Raw genomic sequence first — 21,862 nt, forward strand, 5'->3', positions numbered from 1 at the left:
TTATTGTGAATGACTGAATATATATTGCTTTGTTATAGTAACTTGCTGTTCAATGAGATAAAATATGTGTCCTCATTAATGGATCTTCATGACATTGAAGATAATATGAAAGGACGAAGAGATGTCATCTTTACATTTGTACGAGCAATAGGAGTGCCAGGTATTGTTCAAATAAGATAACTTGAAGTTTAGTGTTTTTGAGCTGCTTTATGAGCACTCTGACATGAAGCACGCAGATCCTGGTAACAGTGATTAATTCCAAGTAAGACCTAATCATATTAGTGGTTTATTTCATTATACTATTCTACACAAAATCCAATTTCAACCAGTGCTCGGAAAATGATCTGATATCACTTCTCATTGCTTACTTTCCACTCTGTCCCAGAGTACAGATTACCCTCAGCAGAATCATTAGTGGCATCCTTCATGACTATGATCTTCTTGTCCTTGAATTCTCCATGATATTCAGTATGGCCAATCACCCTGCACACCGTCAATCTTCTGTGGTCAAACACTGTGGGTAAGCTATGCCTCAGTGGAGTCAGAATAAAGCGAGCAATGGGTCCTTTATCTATCCATCTGCCACTTTTGGAGTATCCTTGACCTCTTTTTTCCCCTTTTTTTGCATGCTAGATATTCTCTATAGATACTTGTTAGTTTCCAGTATAATATTAGTTTCCAGTGATAATATTCAGCTTCACTTTTTCATCACCAGTATTGAACATGAGGCTGAGTTTTTTGGTCTAATTTTCTTGTCCCATTCTGTTTATGTTGCTTTTCTATAAATCACCAGGTCCAGATGAAAGTTTGCTGTCTATATTCAGAAAGCACAAATTTGGTGTAATTTTAATATTCCTGCTTTGAGTTACTGATTAATCAGTTGTCAGTCCACAAACAATGATTTTATTGTTTATCTATTCCCCTGTCACATTATCCCAGAAGCATAAAAACTGATATAACCTGAGTGATGGGGCTGAAGTTTGAACATTGTGTCCTCTCTTCCTGCTGTCAGCCTTCTGTTTCTGAGATACTGTCAGTAAGAGAGGGGATACCAATAATGAAGTGGGCTTACTAATAAAGCATTCCCAGCCTTTTCCCTATATGGCCTTCTTGAATGTATTTTGCACTCTTTCTTCCCATGACTCCAGTGACAGTTTACAGTTATATGTTCCACTGAATTTCTAATGTACAAAGTTAGCATCAAATCTCCCCAAAAAATTGCAGTTATGTTTCAGTTTGTGCAAAGTTAAGTTGCATGAAAATATATTTTCAAATTATATGGTCCTAATATTTGTGGGCAAGTATGTTAGCAGCGGCAAGATCCAGATTTGCCAGGAAGGCAAAGGTCTGAATGAGTTTAATTGCCTCATTGGCATATTTTTCCTCCATTCCCTATTGAGATGTCAGCCAGATTGAAAGGCTGGCTGACTGCATGACCGGAAAGTCATGTATAAGGCAGCAGCTGTGAACTGCTGGGAATAGTCCAAAGATGGTGGGATTTGAAGCCTCAGATCAGCCATGATCATATTGAAATGCAGAGCAGATTTGGTGGGCAACACTGTCCACTCCTGCTTGTATTGTTTGTGTTCTTTATCTAAGATGTTGTGTGGTGGGGTGCTCGGACCATGGTAATGAGGAGGGCTGGATGGAGGAAAAGGCTGAGGCATAGTGAGGATGGTCGGCCAGTTGCAATGAGGGAGGCAAAAGATTATAGAGCATTGAACTGGCAGTTGAGAGGTCACAAGATCATGAAGGAGACATGATTGGAAGATCCTAGCAGAAGAATTGCTTGACCCACAAATAGTGACCTATAAAAGCATTTGCGTGAAGAATCAGACAGCCCCTGCACCCTTTAACTGCTGGATTTTCCAAGCATTGGAAAATATGGCTGCTAGTGTTAAATTTAAATGGTTTCCAAAATCTGAGGAAGAGAGCCTTATTTAAATATTGTAATCATTAGCCCGCTTTACAGAGGTGGGTTTATCAGAAGCTCTGTATCCACTGCGTTAAGCTGGAAGTAGATGCTGGGTTGGGGTCAGGTTTCCCGTATTAAAGATATTTTGATTTTTTTCTGTTATTTTCTGATTTTGGTCATCAGATTTTCATTGAACAGGAGGAATTTATGAATAAAATATGAGCCTGTTTAATGCATCTGTTAAGCGAGACCCATGATATTACAATTAGAAGGCATGTTCGGGGATTGGAGATCAGTTCAGAACCAGAATAAATTTCAAAAAAAAGAGAGAATTCCTGACTTGAAGGATGGTGCAGCACTTAAATATCAACAGTAAAAAATACATATATGCTCCAGTTACCTATCTCCATCTCCATATTTAACTTTTCATCCACCCCCTCCCATTTTTCTCTCTCTCCCTCTATCAACCTGTATGTCATTTCCTATGGCAATTCTGATATGAACATTGCCATGTCTGTCTGTAACGGTGATCTATCATGTCACCCAATGTTGTGTTAATGGAATGACGGCACAGACCTGTAACCATGACTAGTCATGCTATTAACTGGGTGCTGTTTGATTTCCTTTTCCAAAATAAAACACTCAAAAATGTTTTTGAAAGAACAAGATACTTCTGCCTTTTTATTAGTAACTAAAATTTTATTCATAAGTAAAGTTTATAGAAGATTTTTAAAATTATATATTTTACAATAAGGTTATTATCTTTTGAATTCTGTTCTCATGTCTTAAAGCATCCCTTAAAAATATTGCTTGATTATTTCCAAAACTCTGGCCTCAGAATTGATTCTTGCACTCAAGCAATGAAGACAGATTCTACAGAAGTGCCATGCACTATTTGCCAAGCTGCATCAGTAGCATTTAGCTAACCATATAATGCAACACTTTTTAGCATCTAAAAATCTATTTGTTTTTTCTTTTTAGAATTATTATTATTGTGACCCTATGTATGCTTCAATTGTAATGTATTATTTATGATTTGTTTTAGAACATAGAGCCATTATGGAAACTGCTTTTGTTTATGGTGCCAAGTATCAGTTTGTACTGACTACAGAACAAAGTGTTTTGGAAGGCATGGAGTAAGTATGACAGTAATTGAAAAAACAGTGATAATAAACTTACCACTCGAGTTTCAAATTACATCGGCCCCGGATTTTGCAGTTGGTGGCAAATGAACAACACTATTCACTATATTACACTTTCAACATACTCTCCAAGGGCTTGCAGTGATTAGAGTTCTGTTTCAATCCAGCACCCTCTACAGGCCATCTGGGATCTATGTGAATGAGGCAAACAATTGTCTATCTCTAACCAATCAGGTCAAAAAATTGTTTGAGATATGCAGAGCAGGAAGTGCCAGAAAGTATCATCTGTCAATATTCTGTCAGAAAGCAAAATAGAGAGGGAAAGGAAGATGGGGATAAAGAAAAGTTAGAATTTTTGAACAAGTATTTAGGAGGAGGCAGTGACGCAATGGTATTGTCACTGGATTAATAATCCAGACACCCAAGGTAATCCTCTGGGGACCTTCTCAGTGAGAGAGGTCACTCCAAAATCTTTCAGTTTTTTTTCTCAGTTATTCACATCATGATAAAGATTTTTTCTTCCCTACACTAGCAACACTGGATTCGTGGTTCTTATGAACTCATTCAATGTTTTCTTAACACCAGTTGGATTTTCTGACTAGACCTTAAGTAAAATAATACACTACATATTATTTTGATATATTCCTGACACTTACTGCTCTTCATACCTTAAACAATTTTTGGATCTGATTGGTTAAAGGGATACACAATTGCTTGCCTCGTTCACACAGATTCTGATGGCCTGTAGAGAGTGCCGGATTGAAATGGAATTCTAATCACTGCAAGCCCTTATAAAGTATGTAAAAAGTGTGATAGTGGTGAATGAGTTTGAATTCCACTATGGCAGATGGTGGAATTTAAACATAATTAAACGTCTGGAAGTAAAAGTCGAATGATAACCATGAAACCACTGTGGAATGTTGTAAAAACTCAATTTGTTCACCAATGTCCTTTAGGGAAGGAAACCTGTTGTCCATACCTGGTTTGGTCTATATGTGACTCCAGACCCACAGCAATGTTGACTCTTAATAGCCCTCTGAAATGGCCCAGCAAGCCACTCAATTGTATCAAAATGCTACAAAGGAAACACAAAAAACTTCCAAAATAATTAAAATCTAACAGAATGATAATCCACACTTGTAAACTTGGGTGCCAGAGAGTAATTAAGACCTATTATCCCATTCAAAAAATACTTCTATTGGCATGGCTAAGCTTTTTCTGGCAGATTTGGTGGGTAACATGTGCAAGTAACATGTGCAAGTATATATGCAACTTCATGCCCTTCGGTGTATTGAAATACCAATACTTGGGGAACAGGGCAATTTGGATTGTAACATCCTGATTTCCACATTTAGCAGAGCCTGAGTAATTGCCAGAAGTTGTTTAATTTACAGTTTAAAAAAAATTGATTTATTATTGTCACATGTACTGGTATATAGTGAAAAGTATTGTTTCTTGTGCGCGATACAGACAAGCATTCCATTCATAGAGTACATTGGGGAGAAGGAAAGGATAGGATAGGGTGCAAAATATAGTGTTATGGTTTTAGCTAGGGTGTAGAGAAAGATCGGCTTAATATAAGGAGGGTCCATTCAAGAGTCTGGCAGCAGGGAGGAAGATGTTCTTGAGTTGGTTGGTACGTGCTCTCAGACTTTTGTATCTTTTTCCCGATAGAAGAAGGTGGAAGAGGGTATGTCCGGGGTGCATGGGGTCCTTGATTATGCTGCCTGCTTTTCCGAGACAGTGGGAAGTGTAGACGGAGTCAATGGATGGGGTGGCTGGTTTGCATGGTGGATGGGCTACGTTCACAACCTTTTGTAGTTTCTTATAATGGTGAGTGCCAACAATCCCACTGATATTTTTGCTGCAAGATCAGGTGAATGTGGAGTGAATATGTATAAAAATAATATAGTTATTTAAACTGTATAAAAATAATATATAGTTATTTTACTTAAGGTCAAGTTGCAAAGTTCACTAGTGTTAAGAAAATATTGAGCAAATATAAAGTAAAGTTTGTAAGAACCACAAATTTAATGTTGCCAATAAAGGAAGGAAAATATCTCTGTGATTGTGTGAATAACTGAGAAAAAATTGAAAGATTTTGGAGAGGCAGCTGATCTGTGACCTCTCCCACTGAGAAGGGCAAGAGTAGCAATATCATTAGAATGCTGTCGCTTCCACATTCTTCTCCAAATCACCAGGATTCTGAATTGGACAGATTGTTCCTTCATTGTTGTTTGGTCAACAGCCTGGGGTTTCTTATTTAGCACCACTGCAGGAGTGCCATCACCACGAGCTGCAGTGGTTCAAGGAAAAGGTCAATTACCATCTTCTTGGACCTACTGGGGAATGGGCAACAAATATACCTTTGCAAGCCTTGTCCTTAATCCCAAAAATATTTTTTCCAAAAAACCCAACAAATAAAGTGTTTGCAACTAAAGCATATATTGCAAATTCACCATGCAAGATAGAGCCGATAATAAATGATATTGAGCCCACCACAGTTCAGAGTGTTGTAATTTTGCTACTGAAGCAAAACTACATTGTTCCTTCATTGTTGTTTGGTCAACAGCCTGGGGTTTCTTATTTAGCACCACTGCAGGAGTGCCATCACCACGAGCTGCAGTGGTTCAAGGAAAAGGTCAATTACCATCTTCTTGGACCTACTGGGGAATGGGCAACAAATATACCTTTGCAAGCCTTGTCCTTAATCCCAAAAATATTTTTTCCAAAAAACCCAACAAATAAAGTGTTTGCAACTAAAGCATATATTGCAAATTCACCATGCAAGATAGAGCCGATAATAAATGATATTGAGCCCACCACAGTTCAGAGTGTTGTAATTTTGCTACTGAAGCAAAACTACATTTTTTTTCAAAAGGGAGAAAGAAAGCTTTATGTTCTGATCCTGGAGACTGTGTTGGCCTTAAATTGGAATCATTTTTGAAACAATTCTTTAATGGGATGTGAGCATTGCTGGCTAGTGTAGCATTTGTTGCCCATCTCTAATTGCCCTTGTACTGAGTGGCCTGCTAAACTGTTTCAGAGGGAAGTTAACAGTGGACTGCATTGCAGTGGGTTTGAAGTCACGTGTAGGCCAGACCAGGTAAAGATGGCAGATTTTCTCCCCTGAAGGGCATTAGTGTACCAGATGGGTTTTTACAATTATCAGTGATAGTTGTGATGATCACCATTACTGACACTAATTTTATATTTGAGATTTATTAATTGAATTTGAATTCCAAATTTTTGAACTCATTTCCCTAGGGCATTAGCCTGGCCCTCTGGATTATCCGTCCAGTGACATTACCATTGCTCCTCCTGATTGTGATATTGAGATATTGTGCTTCAAAGAGATACAAATCCATCCTAGCAGAATGATGTTTTGTGCTTTATCAGCTCCAGTTTTCATAACGCCTTCGTGCTCCAACTTACTTTGCATAAAGTTACAGGTGATCAGATGGAAGTTGGGCTTTGGGAGCCAAGAATGAGTTAACCTGTTTGCACGCTAGAAGCATTTTGTAAAGAGTCAGCTAGATGTTATTGCAAATATATCTGAAACCTATAATATTCACTATCTGTAAGGCGTATAATGTTTTCTTTATCTTCTGCTGTCTTTTATTACATAATGTTTCAGTAAATTTTGATGTATTCCATCAAATGAGCAACTAACTGTCCAATTTAGATAGCAACATCAAATGCTGCTCCAGGTCTCAAACTACCCATCAGCAATGATCTGTGTTAGTAAAGTAAGATTCCAATATATTTGGGCTATGGATCTGAACAGATGTGTTTGACCTAAGTGCTATGGTCTGCCTGTCAGAAAACCCCTGACCCTGCCGGAGTATGTGAGGCCTGAAGGAGGATGTGTATTTTAAATATTTTGAGTCCCCTGTGGGCAGGTCAGGGATGTTAGGGCAGATTTTGTTGCATAGCACTACTGCACAAATGTCCTGGCATCCCTTGGCCCAGTGGTATTTGCTTGGGGCTTATTAGCTGCTTAATGGAATTGCAGATTATGAGAGCACCAGGTCAATACATGGGTATGGACCCTGGGTGGTCCCTATTTCTGCCAGTTTAGAGGCTGGTAGGTAAGCCCTTTGCTCTGAACAGGACCTCTTTGAAATTAGAAGTGGAACTGTTACTTTACATATCTGGTTGTAGCTTTCTTCGCAGGCCACCTGATGACCTCTGTATGAAATGCTGTGGAAGGGCCATTATTTATTTTTAGGTTGCTGTTGGCAGTTGGATGGAAATTTGTATACTAAGAGGATTTCTGTTTCTGCTAAAATATCCTTGTGCTTCATTAGTTGGAATGTTTTGATATTCTTGTCATCTAATCATGCAGCCTGGAAGATCCAGATAGACTTTCAGCAAGACTTTGGTTCTGCCATTGCAAGATGGCCATGGATAGGAATCAGCCATGTAAGAGGTCCTATTTTGAAAAGCCACTAACGACTGTGAATATACATTCCTACCTTAAAGTTTTGGAGGCCCCACTTGTGGTGAGTTAAATATTTATTGAATTGGATTCATTAATAGGGAATTTTGAAGGATTTTTAAACCAACATCTGTAGTGTTTGTGTAATTCATTTTGCAAAGGTTGGTTGCCCAAATGGAAAATACTGATAAGTAGAATCCTGGCAAGTGTTGTGCAGATTCTATCATCATCTAAATCAGACTTCAAAAGGAATTACAGTAGCCAGGATTTTCCGCTCCTGTTAGCATTGGGTGGATTTAGCGACAGAAGCGGGAAATATTGCAAAAAGGCCAAAAGTCACGTATCACGATGGCGTGAAAGCTTGCCATGATCGTTCCCTCTCCCCCATCAGTGGCAGGCCAGGTTTCCCATTGTGCAATGTTGTTGATTTTCATTATTGTGCCGGAATCATGCCCCCTGTCAAAAAGTCCACCCATGGTGTGATGTCAGAACAGCATGAATCATGACTGCCTTCAAAAGGTGTGCACCTGGTGAGCACCCCTCTGAGGGAAGTTTGGAGATAAGTGCAGCACTCGGAGTGGTTCCACATATTTTGGGGAAAGGCGATACCTGGCTTTGCTAAGGGGGTGTGTGGGTCACCAGGCTTAATATGAGGGTACTGGGCAGTGACATAGGTAGATGGGCATTGCAGTCATCATGGACTGACTTGTGGGGGGCGGTGCTGTTCAGGCCAGAGTCTGACAGTTCCGGGCCTCTACGCGTGTGCAGTGGCTCCGATCTGTCAGTCGCCCCGTTTGCTGACCAGCCCAGGACCCTCGCACTGTTGCCTCCCCCCCCCCCCCCCCCCCCCCCCCGCAAACCCCCCACGGCCCGAACACGGCATTCCCGGGCCAGTCCCGAACACACACCCCCTTCCCCCCCATCTCTCCTCCTCCCCCCCCCCTCCCCCCAAAGTGCCCCCTGGCACTGCCCAAAGGTCAAGGCCTCTGGCTTCCCCCATAGGATAGAGTGGCAGCTGGAGTGAGCTTGAGAACCCTGTTGTTTCTGGCATCGGAACTCGTGGATCTCAACAAATCCCTGCACCATCAAGTGGATGTCCTGCAGCAGTGTAGGGCAAAAGTCTTGCACCAAGGCCTCCACAGCGGCAATCACCCTAGCTGTGTTGACCTTGTTGAGTTGCAGTGTTGGCACAACCGCCTCAGGCGGAAGGACTTCTTCATTCTGTCTTTCAGTCTGAGGAATGTAGCTGACATCCCTCCCTAATGTTTTGGAGTTTGTCTTTGGAGCTCCTGCAACTGGGGCATGACTGCATCCAGAGGCACATTATCTGACTGGGACTCAGCAGATTTCTGGCCCCGGCAGCTTTCTGTGTGGTATGTCCCTGCCTCCGCCTGCTGTAGATCAGAAAGAGTGATGTGCTCATCAGATTGTGAGCCCAAGGCTGCTCTGAAACTAGGTCCCACCTAATCTCTGCTCTGGCTGTGCGCGGATAGCGGACATCATGTCGGACCTCCACTGTATCTAGGAGTCTCTCCAGGGTGGGGGTGGTGTCTGAGAACATGGGGACAGACTTCCTTGTGGAGGGTGTGGGTGAGTACTGTGATGGTTATTAAATCTCTGGTTCTGAGAAGCCATGGTCCATGCTGCCGCCAGAGCTGGTGTCAAGAACCTGGCTGGTGGACGCCCTGCGTTGCTTCCCAGATGTGCCTGTGAAAGAAAGGAGAGTTCATTTGTGCATGGCAGGGGCCTTTAGGACCAGGAGACATGACTCACATTATTGTTGTTTGATGGACAATGCAGTGCTGGATCCTCACTTGATTTATCGCCGCTGACCTCAGCATCAACACAGGAATGGTTAACGTCCTCCCGGCCTGCTGCAGGGCTCTCTACTGAAGTCGGTGAGGACTTTCAGCCCAGATATCCAGCTGCCTGTCTGGGATCTCTCCCTCTTATTGTGAGCCAATTTGTCCTGCATGGAAACAGATGGAGAAATTGTAAGCAGGATGCGAGCCAGAGCAGATGATAAGAATGCCTGGCATATGTAGATCGTGAGTGGAAGCAGCATGGTGATGAGGACACAACCTGCAGGAAAGATGAAGCTGTATGTGGTAGACTGAGTGGTGGTATCCCTTGAGCTGGCTGTGAGTGAGCTTCCTGTGGATGTGTAATGGGTGTGTGAGTGTATGATTGAGAGTGATGAGAAGAGTGACTTACCCTGGTAGAACGGGAGGAGATCATTCATCCATTTGCAGCACTGGATGACTGCTGTTTGTAATATTTATTAATGATCTGGATGAGGGTATAGTTGGGTGGATTAGCAAATTTGCTGATGACACCAAAGTCGGTGGTGTGGTAGACAGTGAGGAAGGGTGTCGTAGTTTGCAGGAAGACTTAGACAGGTTGCAAAGTTGGGCCGAGAGGTGGCGGATGGAGTTTAATGCGGAGAAGTGTGAGGTAATTCACTTTGGTAGGAATAACAGATGTGTTGAGTATAGGGCTAACGGGAGGACTTTGAATAGTGTGGAGGAGCAGAGGGATCTAGGTGTATGTGTGCATAGATCCCTGAAAGTTGGGAATCAAGTAGATAAGGTTGTTAAGAAGGCATATGGTGTCTTGGCGTTTATTGGTAGGGGGATTGAATTTAGGAGTCGTGGCGTTATGTTGCAACTGTACACAACTCTGGTGCGGCCGCACTTGGAGTACTGTGTGCAGTTCTGGTCCCCACATTACAGGAAGGATGTGGAGGCTTTGGAGAGGGTGCAGAGGAGGTTTACCAGGATGTTGCCTGGTATGGAGGGGAGATCCTATGAGGAGAGGCTGAGGGATTTGGGATTGTTTTCGCTGGAAAGGCGGCGGCTAAGAGGGGATCTTATTGAAACATATAAGATGATTAGAGGTTTAGATAGGGTGGATAGTGATAGCCTTTTTCCTCTGATGGAGAAATCCAGCACGAGGGGGCATGGCTTTAAATTGAGGGGGGGTAGTTATAGAACCGATGTCAGGGGTAGGTTCTTTACCCAGAGGGTGGTGAGGGATTGGAATGCCCTGCCAGCATCAGTTGTAAATGCGCCTAGTTTGGGGGCGTTTAAGAGATCCGTAGATAGGTTCATGGACGAAAAGAAATTGGTTTAGGTTGGAGGGTCACAGTTTTTTTTTTAACTGGTCGGTGCAACATCGTGGGCCGAAGGGCCTGTTCTGCGCTGTAATGTTCTATGTTCTATGTTCTATGTCCTTCCCTTCATAGTTGCCACTGCTGGGTTGATGTCCTTGCTGGCTAGTTTTCTTCCTGTGAGCGGATAGAGGGTATCACTTTGGACCCCCACTGCATCCAGAAGTCTCTCCATGGAGGCGTCTGAGAACCTGGGGGCAAATTTCCTTGCAGCCATCACTTGCCATCGATCAATGGTTGGTGTGTGCTGGGCTAGCCTTTAAATGTGGTACCTGGATCATTGAAGTGCTGAGGTGATGGCATGGTGAGCGAATCAGAGTCTGCCCGCCAGCCAAGGTGTGATTGCTGTGCATGAAACATTTTGGCACTAAATGCCACACAATATGGCAGGAAAAGCAGTCATTGCAGTTGGCGGGCTTTTCCCACTGACCTTTGTTGATTTCTGGGAAAATCTTGCCAAGTGTTTAAAAATATTTATGTACAATAGGTATATCCCAAGTCTATGAGAGTAGTGCTGTGTTAATATTCCCAATTTTCTAAATTTTTTAGACAGAGGCAACTGTTCCACCAGAGAGAGTCTCTACGGTACACGTACAGTTAAAAATGCCTGTTGTGTTTCTTTTTACACAAAGAGAGACGTATGAGCATGACCGGACAATTGCTGAATCTATAGCCTGGCAGCTGCTGGGAAGAGCAGGAGTTGTATTAGTGTCAAGGTAACATTGTTCACAATAACTTTAATTTTAGAAGATAAATAAATAATTTGATAAAAGAATAACAATTTTTTTCAAACATTGAGATTGTTTATCTGCTGCATATTTTGAAGCTTAAATTAAGTTGGATTTAGTTGTGTTGACCCTCACTTTCATTGAGCTAGTTTGATGCTTATTGCACAGTTATTCTTATCTTCAAACCATTCCATCCTTCTTAGTCAGGAGGCTGGTCTGCTCCAGAAATAGACATTCCCATGGCTATGAGATGCTATTGAACAATACAACATTGTCCTTTCTATTGTATATGTTTTGCCTGAGGATTAAGAAACTTCTTAAATTTACCCAAGTATTTATCATTATCAATAAAGGCACAACACTTTAAATTTGCAGCTAAATCAGTAGAGTGGAGATTAGTTTAAATGAATGTCAATCGTTCTTATCTAGCCATACTAATTTGGTTTATAGAGCTTTAATTGTGTTCTTATCAAAATTGCTTTTAATAAGTGATAACTATTTACACTCAACTTCACAGGACTCAGCTACATCCTAATGTGCCAGCAGATGTCAATGTAGGCTACAGACCTGCTGGAGGGGTATGATGTTTATTTTGATGATTTGAAACTCAGTTGTCTGCATTCTGTGCTGCACAAAATCTTGCTCATTTACCTTCACCACCACCACCACCACCACCCCCCCCCCCCCCCCCCCCCCTTCCTTGCCGATCTTCATTGGCAAACTCTACCCACTCACCCTGCACACACACAAGCAATGATTTCCTTCCCTCTGGCCTTACCACATACAACCTTCGCAACCTTGCCCTGCCTCTGAATCTGACCTCCTGCGTGTTCTACCTCTCCATGAACAACCTATCAGTGGTACAGCTTCCAAACAGCTAGATCTTACTCTTTGGAACTTGTTCTTGGAACCTATTCAGCTTGTTTCTTCCTTCACCTTTAAAACCTCCTTTCAGTTGTGCATTTGGTCAATTTTATATTTGAGTGCTCATGCACTGTCTTATTTGAAGTATCTTTGGAGGTTTAGTTTTGTCCAATTATGGAAATCAAGTTGTTATTGATTTTACTCTTTGCGTGCTTGTACACATTCTGCCTGATTCTTTACATGGACTTCCAGAAGATATTTTTTACCGTTCTTTGAAATATACTTTTAGCTAAAGTTGAAACTCATAAAATTGAAGGCAAGCTACTGACCTCGTTCAGAAATTGGCTCAATGAAAGGAGACAGAGTGTGGGGCTAATGGACAGATACTTAAATGACAGAATGTGTATCCCACAGGGACTGAATGATTCACCATATTTATGAACAACTTAGATGATAGGATAAAAAGCCACATATTCAAATTTTACTGATGACACAAAAGATAGGGCTATTGTAATGCAACATAGATGGAAGCATAAAATTACAAAGAGATGTTTATTGATTAATTGAATGGACAAATCTGTGCCAAAGGGATTTCAGTGCAGGTACATTTGAAGTTCATCCACTTTGGACCTAAAAAGAATAGGACAGAATACTTTCTAAATTGTGAAGAGTTAGGAACAGTGGAAGTCCAAAGGATCTTAGGCCCTAGGCCCATTTATGGAGATCACTGACAGAACAGGTAAAACAAAAATCAGAAATGTTAATAGAATGCTGATTTTTATATCCAAGGGACCAGAACACAAGGGAATAAAAGTTTATGCTACAAAACCCTGGTTAGCCTGCACCTGGAGTAATGTTCAGTTCTCAACACCACACTTATGTTAAGCTATGTTGAGGAAATGCAGCATAGATTTGCAAGAATGACATCTGCAATCCGAGTTAAATTACAAGGAGAGAATACACAAATTATGGTTTTATTTTCTGGAATTTAGAAGGTTAGAAGAGGAGATTGAAGTTTTTAAGATAGTAACTGGAACTAATAGAGTAGGTAGAGCAAAACTATTTCTGCTGCTTAGTGAGTCTAGGACTTTTCAGGATTGAAGTTAGGAAATACTGTTATACACAAAAGGTGATAAAAGTTTAGAATTATCTTCTGCAAATGGCAATTGGTGCAACATCAATTCTTAATTTTAATAAAGCGATAGAGTTTTGTTCAACAAAGGTATTAAGGAATGAATATATGGCAAAATCAGGTGTTTACAGTGAGGTCACAGAACAGCCAAATTCTCATTGCATGACAGAACAAACTCAGGCATCTACGTGGCCTTGTTCCTAAATTAAATCTTTAATTTTTCTGTTTAGGCATGTTCTTTGGAATGATTTGGGCAGTCTGCTTGGAGTGTGAGCCTGTTCATGGGTTTAAGGAAAGCAATGAGTTGATCTCCTGCCGTGTTCGCTTGGGATCAGTCCCCTTTCCTTGAATAGGCAAACTTCCTGCTCTACTAGCGCTGTTCATTGAGAACATCAGGTGACCCTGTCTCTGTTTGGAAATAGAAACATAGAAAAACTACAGCACAAACAGGCCCTTCGGCCCACAAGTTGTGCCGAACACATCCCTACCTTCTAGACCTACCTATAACCCTCCATCCTATTAAGCTCCATGTACTCATCCAGGAGTCTCTTAAAAGACCCTATTGAGTTCGCCTCCACTACCACTGACGGCAGCCGATTCCACTCGCCCACCACCCTCTGTGTGAAAAACTTCTCCCCTGTATCTACCCCACGGCACCCTAAACCTGTGTCCTCTTGTAGCAGACATTTCCACCCTGGGAAAAAGCCTCTGAGAGTCCACTCGATCTATGCCTCTCAACATCTTATACACCTCTATTAGGTCTCCTCTCATCCTTCGTCTCTCCAAGAAGAAAAGACCGAGCTCCCTCAGCCTATCCTCATAAGGCATGCCACTCAATCCAGGCAACATCCTTGTAAATCTCCTCTGCACCCTTTCAATCTTTTCCACATCCTTCCTATAGTGAGGCGACCAGAACTGAGCACAGTACTCCAGTCCAAAGATGTGCGGGTTAGGTTGATTGGCCAGGTTCAAAAAAAAAAATTGCCCCTTAGAGTCCTGGGATGCATAGGTTAGAGGAATTAGCGGGTAAAATATGTGGGGGTAGGGCCTGGGTGGGATTGTGGTCGGTGCAGACTCGATGGGCCGAATGGCCTCCTTCTGCACTGTAGGGATTCTATGATTCTATGATTCTATCCAAGTGGGGTCTGACGAGGGTCTTATATAGCTGCATCATTATCCCCGGACTCCTAAACTCAATCCCTCGATTGATAAAGGCCAGCGCACCATACGCCTTCTTAACCACCTCCTCCACCTGTGGGGCCGATTTCAGAGTCCTATGGACCCGGACCCCATGGTCCTTCTGATCCTCTACAGTTCTAAGAGTCTTTCCCTTTATATTGTACTCCTTCATCCCATTTGACCTACCAAAATGGACCATGATGCATTTATCTGGGTTGAATTCATCTGCCACTTGTCCGCCCAGTCTTGCATCCTATCTATGTCCCTCTGTAACTTCTGACATCCCTCCAGACTATCCACAACCCCACCAACCTTCGTGTCGTTGGCAAACTTACCAACCCATCCCTCCGCTTCCTCATCCAGGTCATTTATGAAAATGACAAACAGCAAGGGTCCCAGAACAGATCCCTGGGGCACACCACTGGTGACCGACCACCATTTAGAAAAAGACCCATCTATACCCACTCTCTGCCTCCTTTGGGAAAGCCAGTTCTGGATCCACCGGGCAGCAGCCCCTTGGATCCCATGCCCTCTCACTTTTTCTAGAAGCTTTGCATGGGGGACCTTATCGAACGCCTTGCTAAAATCCTTGCTAACATCTACCGCCTTCCCTTCGTCAATGTGTTTAGTCACATTTTCGAAGAACTCCACCAGGCTCGGAAGGCACGATCTGCCCTTGACAAAGCCATGCTGAGTATTCTTGAGCATACTAAACCTCTCTAAATGCTCATATATCCTGTCCCTCAGGATCGTCTCCATCAGTTTACCAACCACTGAGGTTAGACTCACCGATCGGTAATTTCCTGGGCTATCCCTATTCCCCTTCTTGAAAATAGGAACCACATCCGCAATCCTCCAATCCTCCAGCACCTCTCCCGTCTCCATCGATGACGCAAAGATCATCGCCAGAGGCTCTGCAATCTCTTCCCTCGCCTCCCACAGTAACCTGGGGTACATCCCATCCGGACCCGGCGACTTATCTATCTTGATGCCATTCAAAGATTCCAACGCAACCTCTTTCTTAAAGTCCACATACTCAATCCTTTCAGTCCACCGCACGCCCGCAGTACATCCACCCAGGTCCTTCTCCTCTGTGAAAACTGAGGCAAAATACTCATTGAGCACCTCTGCCATTTCTACTGGTTCCGTACAGACTTTCCCGCCTTCACCTTTTATAGGCCCTATTCCTTCACGTCTCATCCTTTTACTCTTCACATATTTATAGAACGCCTTAGGGTTCTCCTTAATCCTACCTGCCAGGGCCTTCTGGCGATTAAGGAGAACCTCTTTAAGGAGTGCAACCAAGTAGGTTGCACTCCTTAAAGAGGAGGTGTACCTTTAAGTGCAATCAGCTACAATGACAAACCACAGCAACATGTGCACACATGCATACGCACACACAGGATGTCACTGAAGAGGTCAGCAGTTGGAGAGATATTCTTTTTCTAACTGGGGAAAGGAAGATATCTTCTCAGCACCACAGGTGGGAGATGAGAGAGTGGGTCAACACAAGGAATAATGCAACAGTGACCTGACTGTAATGCAGAAAGAAGATTAATAAAGTGATATCAATTGCTCAGGGAAGACTCCTGAGTCATATCTTTCCCTGCTTAATCCTGTACCAGCTATGTCCCAGCACGTTGAAACCTTGTTTTCTCTTCTTCCCTTCACTCTCCTCCAATCTTGCAACACATTTGACCCCACCTTCTGCTTCTACTGCAAGTCTGAACCTGCCGTTACTTTTATTTCTCTCATCTCAAACTTGTGCCATCTTTCACATACCTCTCAGTTTTGATCCTCATGTGCACATCCCCAACACACACACACTCCATTCTTTCTTGAAGGACAAGCTGCCATGGAGGCAGGGGGAAAATGCATCACATTGCTTTACCCTTGCAAGCACAAGTTCAAGTTTTGCCGCCTTGCATAGTTCAGAGGGCAAACTAGAGGGCCTATATGTGATGATGTTGCCGGTGTTAGTGCGTAGAACAGAAGTAGGATGGTCCAGAAAATAGCTTTCCAGAGGGACAGACCATGCCTAGTCCTGCTGCAGGTAATACAGATGGAGACTGAAGGTGATGCACCCAATACCTTCTAAAGTGCACCTGCGTACCTGGTAGAGGATTTGTGTATGGAGAATTCCAGCTCTAACTTATTTGGGGTCTTGGTGCATGTCGTCAAGACCATGCAGCCAACTTTGGAGCAATAGCTAATAGTTGGACATACACAGAGGGATGAGGGTGAGTCTATGACTTCTTACACTGTGGAAATCCAGCAGTTCTGATAAATCCCACGGTTCATTTCTCTTGTTTGGAAACCTCCAGGGAGAATTTGATGCATTCTTATTGCTTTGCAAAGAATTCAGGAGGTGAATTGCTCAAAACAGAATTCCAACACCTCACCTATTCTTAAAGCCACAGTATTTATATGACTAGCCCAGCTAATTTCTGGCTGATAACTCCCAGAATGTTGATGGTGGGGGATTTAGTGATGGTAGTGCAGGTGAATGTCATGGGGAGATACTTTTCTCTTGTTGGAGATGGTCATTATCTGGCACTCATGTAGCACAAATGTTACTTGTCCTTTATTAGTCCAATCAGTCTTGCTGTATACATGCAGGAACTGCTTCATTATCTGAGGAGTTGCTAATCAAATGCAGTGCGATTGATAGTGAACATTACAGGTCTGATCTTATGATGGAAAGAAGGTCAATGATGGTGCTGACCATGGTTGGCCAGACACGGCCCTGAGGAAATCCTGTGGTAATGTCCTCGGCCCAGTCAACTTCATCAATGACCTTGGGGATTGTTCGGCAATGATTACACAATGTTCAGTACCATTCACGACTCCTCAGATACTCAAGTAGACCATGTCCAAATGCAGAAAGACCGTGACAATATCCAGATCAAGCTAGAAAATTTGTAGTGAGTAACCTCCTGACTCCCTGAAGCCTGTCCACCGTCTAACACAAGTCAGGAGTGTGAAGGGATACTCTCCACTTGTCTGGATGAGAGTAATTCCAGCAACACTCAAGAAGCTTGACACCATCCAGGACAAAGCAGCCCACTTGATTGCTACCTCTTCCACAAACATTCACAGCCTCTGCCACTGACAAACAGTGGCAGTAGTGTGCACTATCTACAAGATGCATTGCAAGAATTCACCAAGGCTCCTTGAGCAGCACCTTTCAAACCCATGACCTCTACCATCTAGAAGACAAAAGCTGCAGACACATTGGAACACCATCAGCTGAAAGTTCCCCTACATGTCACTTGCCATCCTGACTTGGAAATATATCTTCGTTCCTTCACCGTCACTGGGTAAAAATCCTGAAACTCTTGTCTATTACAGCACTGTGCACGTACCTACACTATAGGGCCTAGCAGTTCTAGAAGGCAGCTCATCACTACTTTCTCGAGAGCAATTAGATTCGCACAATAATTGCCTGTGACACTCACATCCCATAAATGAATTTAACAAAAATCTCAAAACCAAGATGTGCACAAATGGAAAATTTTAATCTGGCTCACTAATAATTAATGTATGGTTGTTTATTTTCCTATATGAATGAAACTGAATGCTTTTCTAAAAAGTCAATTTTTGGAAGTTAATAATTAAATTATTTCTGTGCTTAATGTACTTTAATACTGCTAAAATATTTTTGTTTGTTGATTCGCTGTTCTGTTTCTTTAGGATTTTTCCATCAACTATTTGGTTACAACATCTGTTGAAGAAATTGTTGATCTTGTCAAAGGTGAAGTGAAAAATGTATCAACTAGGGAAAAAGATGAAGAAGAGGAGAATGAAGATATGGATTTCATAGGTATGAGGTGCGGTTAGATCACAAAGGAGCAAAATCTAATGGCAGCTGCATACAGGGGGAGTTGACTAAGTTATCAAGACATTTCTTCCAATGTAAAAATGTTTTTACATGTACAAGCTGTTGATTGATCAAACACTTCCAAAAGCCAAGCTTTTCATTCCTGAGATCATTCTCGTGAACCTCGTCTAGACCGTCTCCAGGGCCAACATTTCCTTCCTAGGTACTAATGAAATCAAAAGGTGAAGGACATCCATTAACTATTTGAGCCAATGTCTTTTGGTTTAATTGCATTAATTGAAAACTGATGCCTTGGTGACCTTACTGTATAACAGAAAATTTGACAATATTGTTGTTTGTTCATGCCCATTTTGGGAAAATATCGAGCTCGGAATAGGATTTAAATTTGTAAAGTTACATATAGTTAGATTGATCAAATACCTTGCAAAATATGATGGTTCCTAATTATAGGACCATGGATGTGCCATGTCACAGAAAGCAATAGGTGAAAGTGTATAATTTAGTTTGCAGTGTTAGACAAGTACATTAAGATTTTACTTTATAAGTTTAGGGAAAGAAAAAGCTCTGCAGAATCTTTCTTCAGGATTAGTCGGGTAGAAAGGTTGACTTGTGCATGTTCCTGTGGAAGGAACAACCTTTTCTTTTTCCATCTCGCATTTTGTATCATACCACAGGAGTAAATTTGTGAATACTTCATTACATGGATCAGATTTAAGCTCTGCAGTCCTGCAACATCGAGTCGTGAATGATGTTGGACAATTGAACAACTCAATGGAGGAGGAGGCTCAACAAATGTCCTCATCCTCAATGATGTGGGAGCCCAGCATATCAATGCAAAAATAAGGCTGAAGCATTTGCAACAATTTTCAGCCACAAGCTCCAGGTGGATGATGATCCTTCTCGGCCTCTTCCAGAGGGTCACCAGCATCACTGATGCCAGACTTCAGCCAATTCGATTCACTCCACATGATATCAAGGAATGGTTGAAGGCATTGGATGCTGCAAAGGCTATGGCCATTGACAATATTCTCGCGGTAGTACTGAAGACATGCTCCAGGACTAACTATGTTCCTAGCCAAGTTGTTCCAACACAGCTACAACACTGGTATCTATGCAGAAATGTGGAAAATTGCCCAGTATGTCCTGTACATGAAAAGCATGAAAAATCCAACCCAGCCTATTACTGTTCCATCAGTCTACTCTCCATCATCAGTAGGAGTTATCAACAGTACTATCAAGCAGAACTTGCTTATCAATGGCCTTCTCACTGACACTAATTTGGGTTCCATCAGAACCACTTGGCTCCTGACCTCATTACAGCCTTGGTTCAAACATGGACAAAGAGCTGAACTCCAGAGGTGAGGTGGGAGTGACTGCCCTTGACATCAAGGCAGCATTCGACCAAGTGTGGCATCAAGGAGCCCTAGCAGAACTGAAGTCAATGGGAATCGGAGGTAAAACTCTTCACTGGTTGGAACCATTCCTGGCACAAAGGAAAATGGCTGTGGTTGTTGGAGGTCAATCATCTCAGTTCCAGTAAGTTTCTCAGCTTGATGTCCTAGGCCCAACCATCGATGGCCTCGTGGTATTATTGCTGGACTATTAATCCAGAAACTGAGCTAATGTTCTGGGGACCCAGGTTCAATTCCTGCCATGGCAGATGATGGAATTTGAATTTGAATAAAAGAATCCGGAATTAAAAATCTGCTGATGACTATGAAACCATTGATTGTTGGAAAAACCCATCTGGTTCACTAATGTCCTTTAGGGAAGGAAATCTGCCACCCTTATCTGGTCTGGCCTACATGTGACTCTAGACCCACAGCGACGTGATTGACTCTCAACTGCCTTCCAAGGGCAACTAGGGATGGGCAATAAATGCTGACCAGCCAGCGATACCCATGTCCCAATAATGAATAAATAGCTGCTTCATCAGTGGTCTCCCTTCCATCATAAGGTCAGAAGTGGGGATGTTCGCCAATGATTGCACAATGTTCAGCACCATTTATGACTCCTAAGATACTGAAGCAGTTAATGTCCAAATGCCACAAGATCTGGACACTATCTGGACGAGTGGCAAGTAACATTTGTGCCGCACAAGTGATGGGCAATGACCATCTCCAACAAGAGAAAATCTAACCATCACCCCTTGGCGCAATGATATTTCCATCGCTGAATCCCCCATTATCAACATCCTGGGAGCTACCATTAACCAGAAATTGAACTGGACTAGCCACATAAATACTGTGGCTACAAGAGCAGGCCAGAGGCTAGGAATCCTGCAGCAAGTAAAACACCTGACTCCCCAAAGCCCCTCCACTATCAGGTGGAAGTCAGGAGTGTGATGGAATACTCTCCACTTACCTGGATGAGTGCAGCTCCAATAACACTCGAGAAGCTCGATACCATGCAGGACAAAGCCCAATTGATTGGCACCCCATCCCCAAACATTCACTCCCTTCACTACCGACACAGTGGCAGCGATCCATCTACAACTTGCATTGCAACAACTCACCAGGGCTCCTTCGACAGCACCTTCCAAATCAATGGCTGCTACCGTCTAGAGAACAAGGGCAACAGACACATAGGAACACTACTAGCTGGAAGTTCTCTTCCAAGTCACTCAACATCTTAACTTGTAAATATATTACTGTTCCTGGATCAAAATCCTGTACCTCCTTCCCTAACAGTGTGGACTGCAGTGGGTCAAGAAGGCAGCTCACCACCATCTTCTTGGGGGCAATTAGGATTGGGTAATAAATGTTGGCCAAGCCGGTGATGCCCACATCAGATGAATTGAGTACCCCTGTGAGCAAATAGCCAGATGCCTCCATATCTGCCTCCTCCTCCTCACTGTACTATTATGTTTCCTGAGATTATCTATTTTTCTGAAAAGTAACTCCTGCATGCATTTTACAAAAAAGTCAGAGTAAATGCATGATTAAGAGAAATGCTTATCTGAAGATTATTTTTCCATACGTTAGGTATTCAAGATGATGAAGTGGCAGAAACTGTCTATAGAGACAAATGGAGAGAGTGCAACATAGACTTCATTCAGGCACTAACAGACAGCAGCTTTCCTACAAGTTTAGCAACAACTCCCCAGGTGGTGGTGCTATTCTACACTAATTGTAAGTACTGGGATGTTTTATAGATACGAGCTTATAAATGGAATTAAAATGGGTCAGAATTTCAGGTCTTGGGGTCATTGAAGGTTGGTCTTGCAACTCAGGATGTGCGTCAGGACCCTATGGAAGTCCTGATGCACGGGTCTCTTAGGGAATTGCCCTCCGTGAATGTCTCTGACTCTGAATTAGTGTTGGAAACTTTGGGCAGATTTTGCCGTAGTTACCCAGGAAATGTTAGACAGAATAAAACTGAATCTTTCACCTGGGTTACTACACAATTGACCTCCTGACCTATTTGCTAACCCCCAATCCCCTAACTACCT

General features: G+C 42.5%; 1 protein-coding gene across 5 annotated transcripts in view; it reads left to right on the forward strand.

Annotated features, from left to right (window-relative positions):
* txndc16 (thioredoxin domain containing 16) overlaps positions 1 to 21,862 on the forward strand; it is a 120,772-nt gene that overhangs the window by 22,576 nt on the left and 76,334 nt on the right. For all 5 annotated transcript variants that reach the window (XM_078233930.1, XM_078233928.1, XM_078233931.1 and 2 more), the window contains 7 exons: positions 39 to 160; positions 2,961 to 3,051; positions 7,406 to 7,562; positions 11,217 to 11,383; positions 11,913 to 11,973; positions 18,264 to 18,393; positions 21,396 to 21,542. In XM_078233930.1, coding sequence (XP_078090056.1) covers positions 39 to 160; positions 2,961 to 3,051; positions 7,406 to 7,562; positions 11,217 to 11,383; positions 11,913 to 11,973; positions 18,264 to 18,393; positions 21,396 to 21,542 — 875 coding nt within the window. The remainder of the gene's footprint in view (positions 1 to 38; positions 161 to 2,960; positions 3,052 to 7,405; positions 7,563 to 11,216; positions 11,384 to 11,912; positions 11,974 to 18,263; positions 18,394 to 21,395; positions 21,543 to 21,862) is intronic.

This window comes from Mustelus asterias, chromosome 18, assembly GCF_964213995.1.
Source record: "Mustelus asterias chromosome 18, sMusAst1.hap1.1, whole genome shotgun sequence".
Classification (NCBI taxonomy): Eukaryota; Metazoa; Chordata; class Chondrichthyes; order Carcharhiniformes; family Triakidae; genus Mustelus; species Mustelus asterias.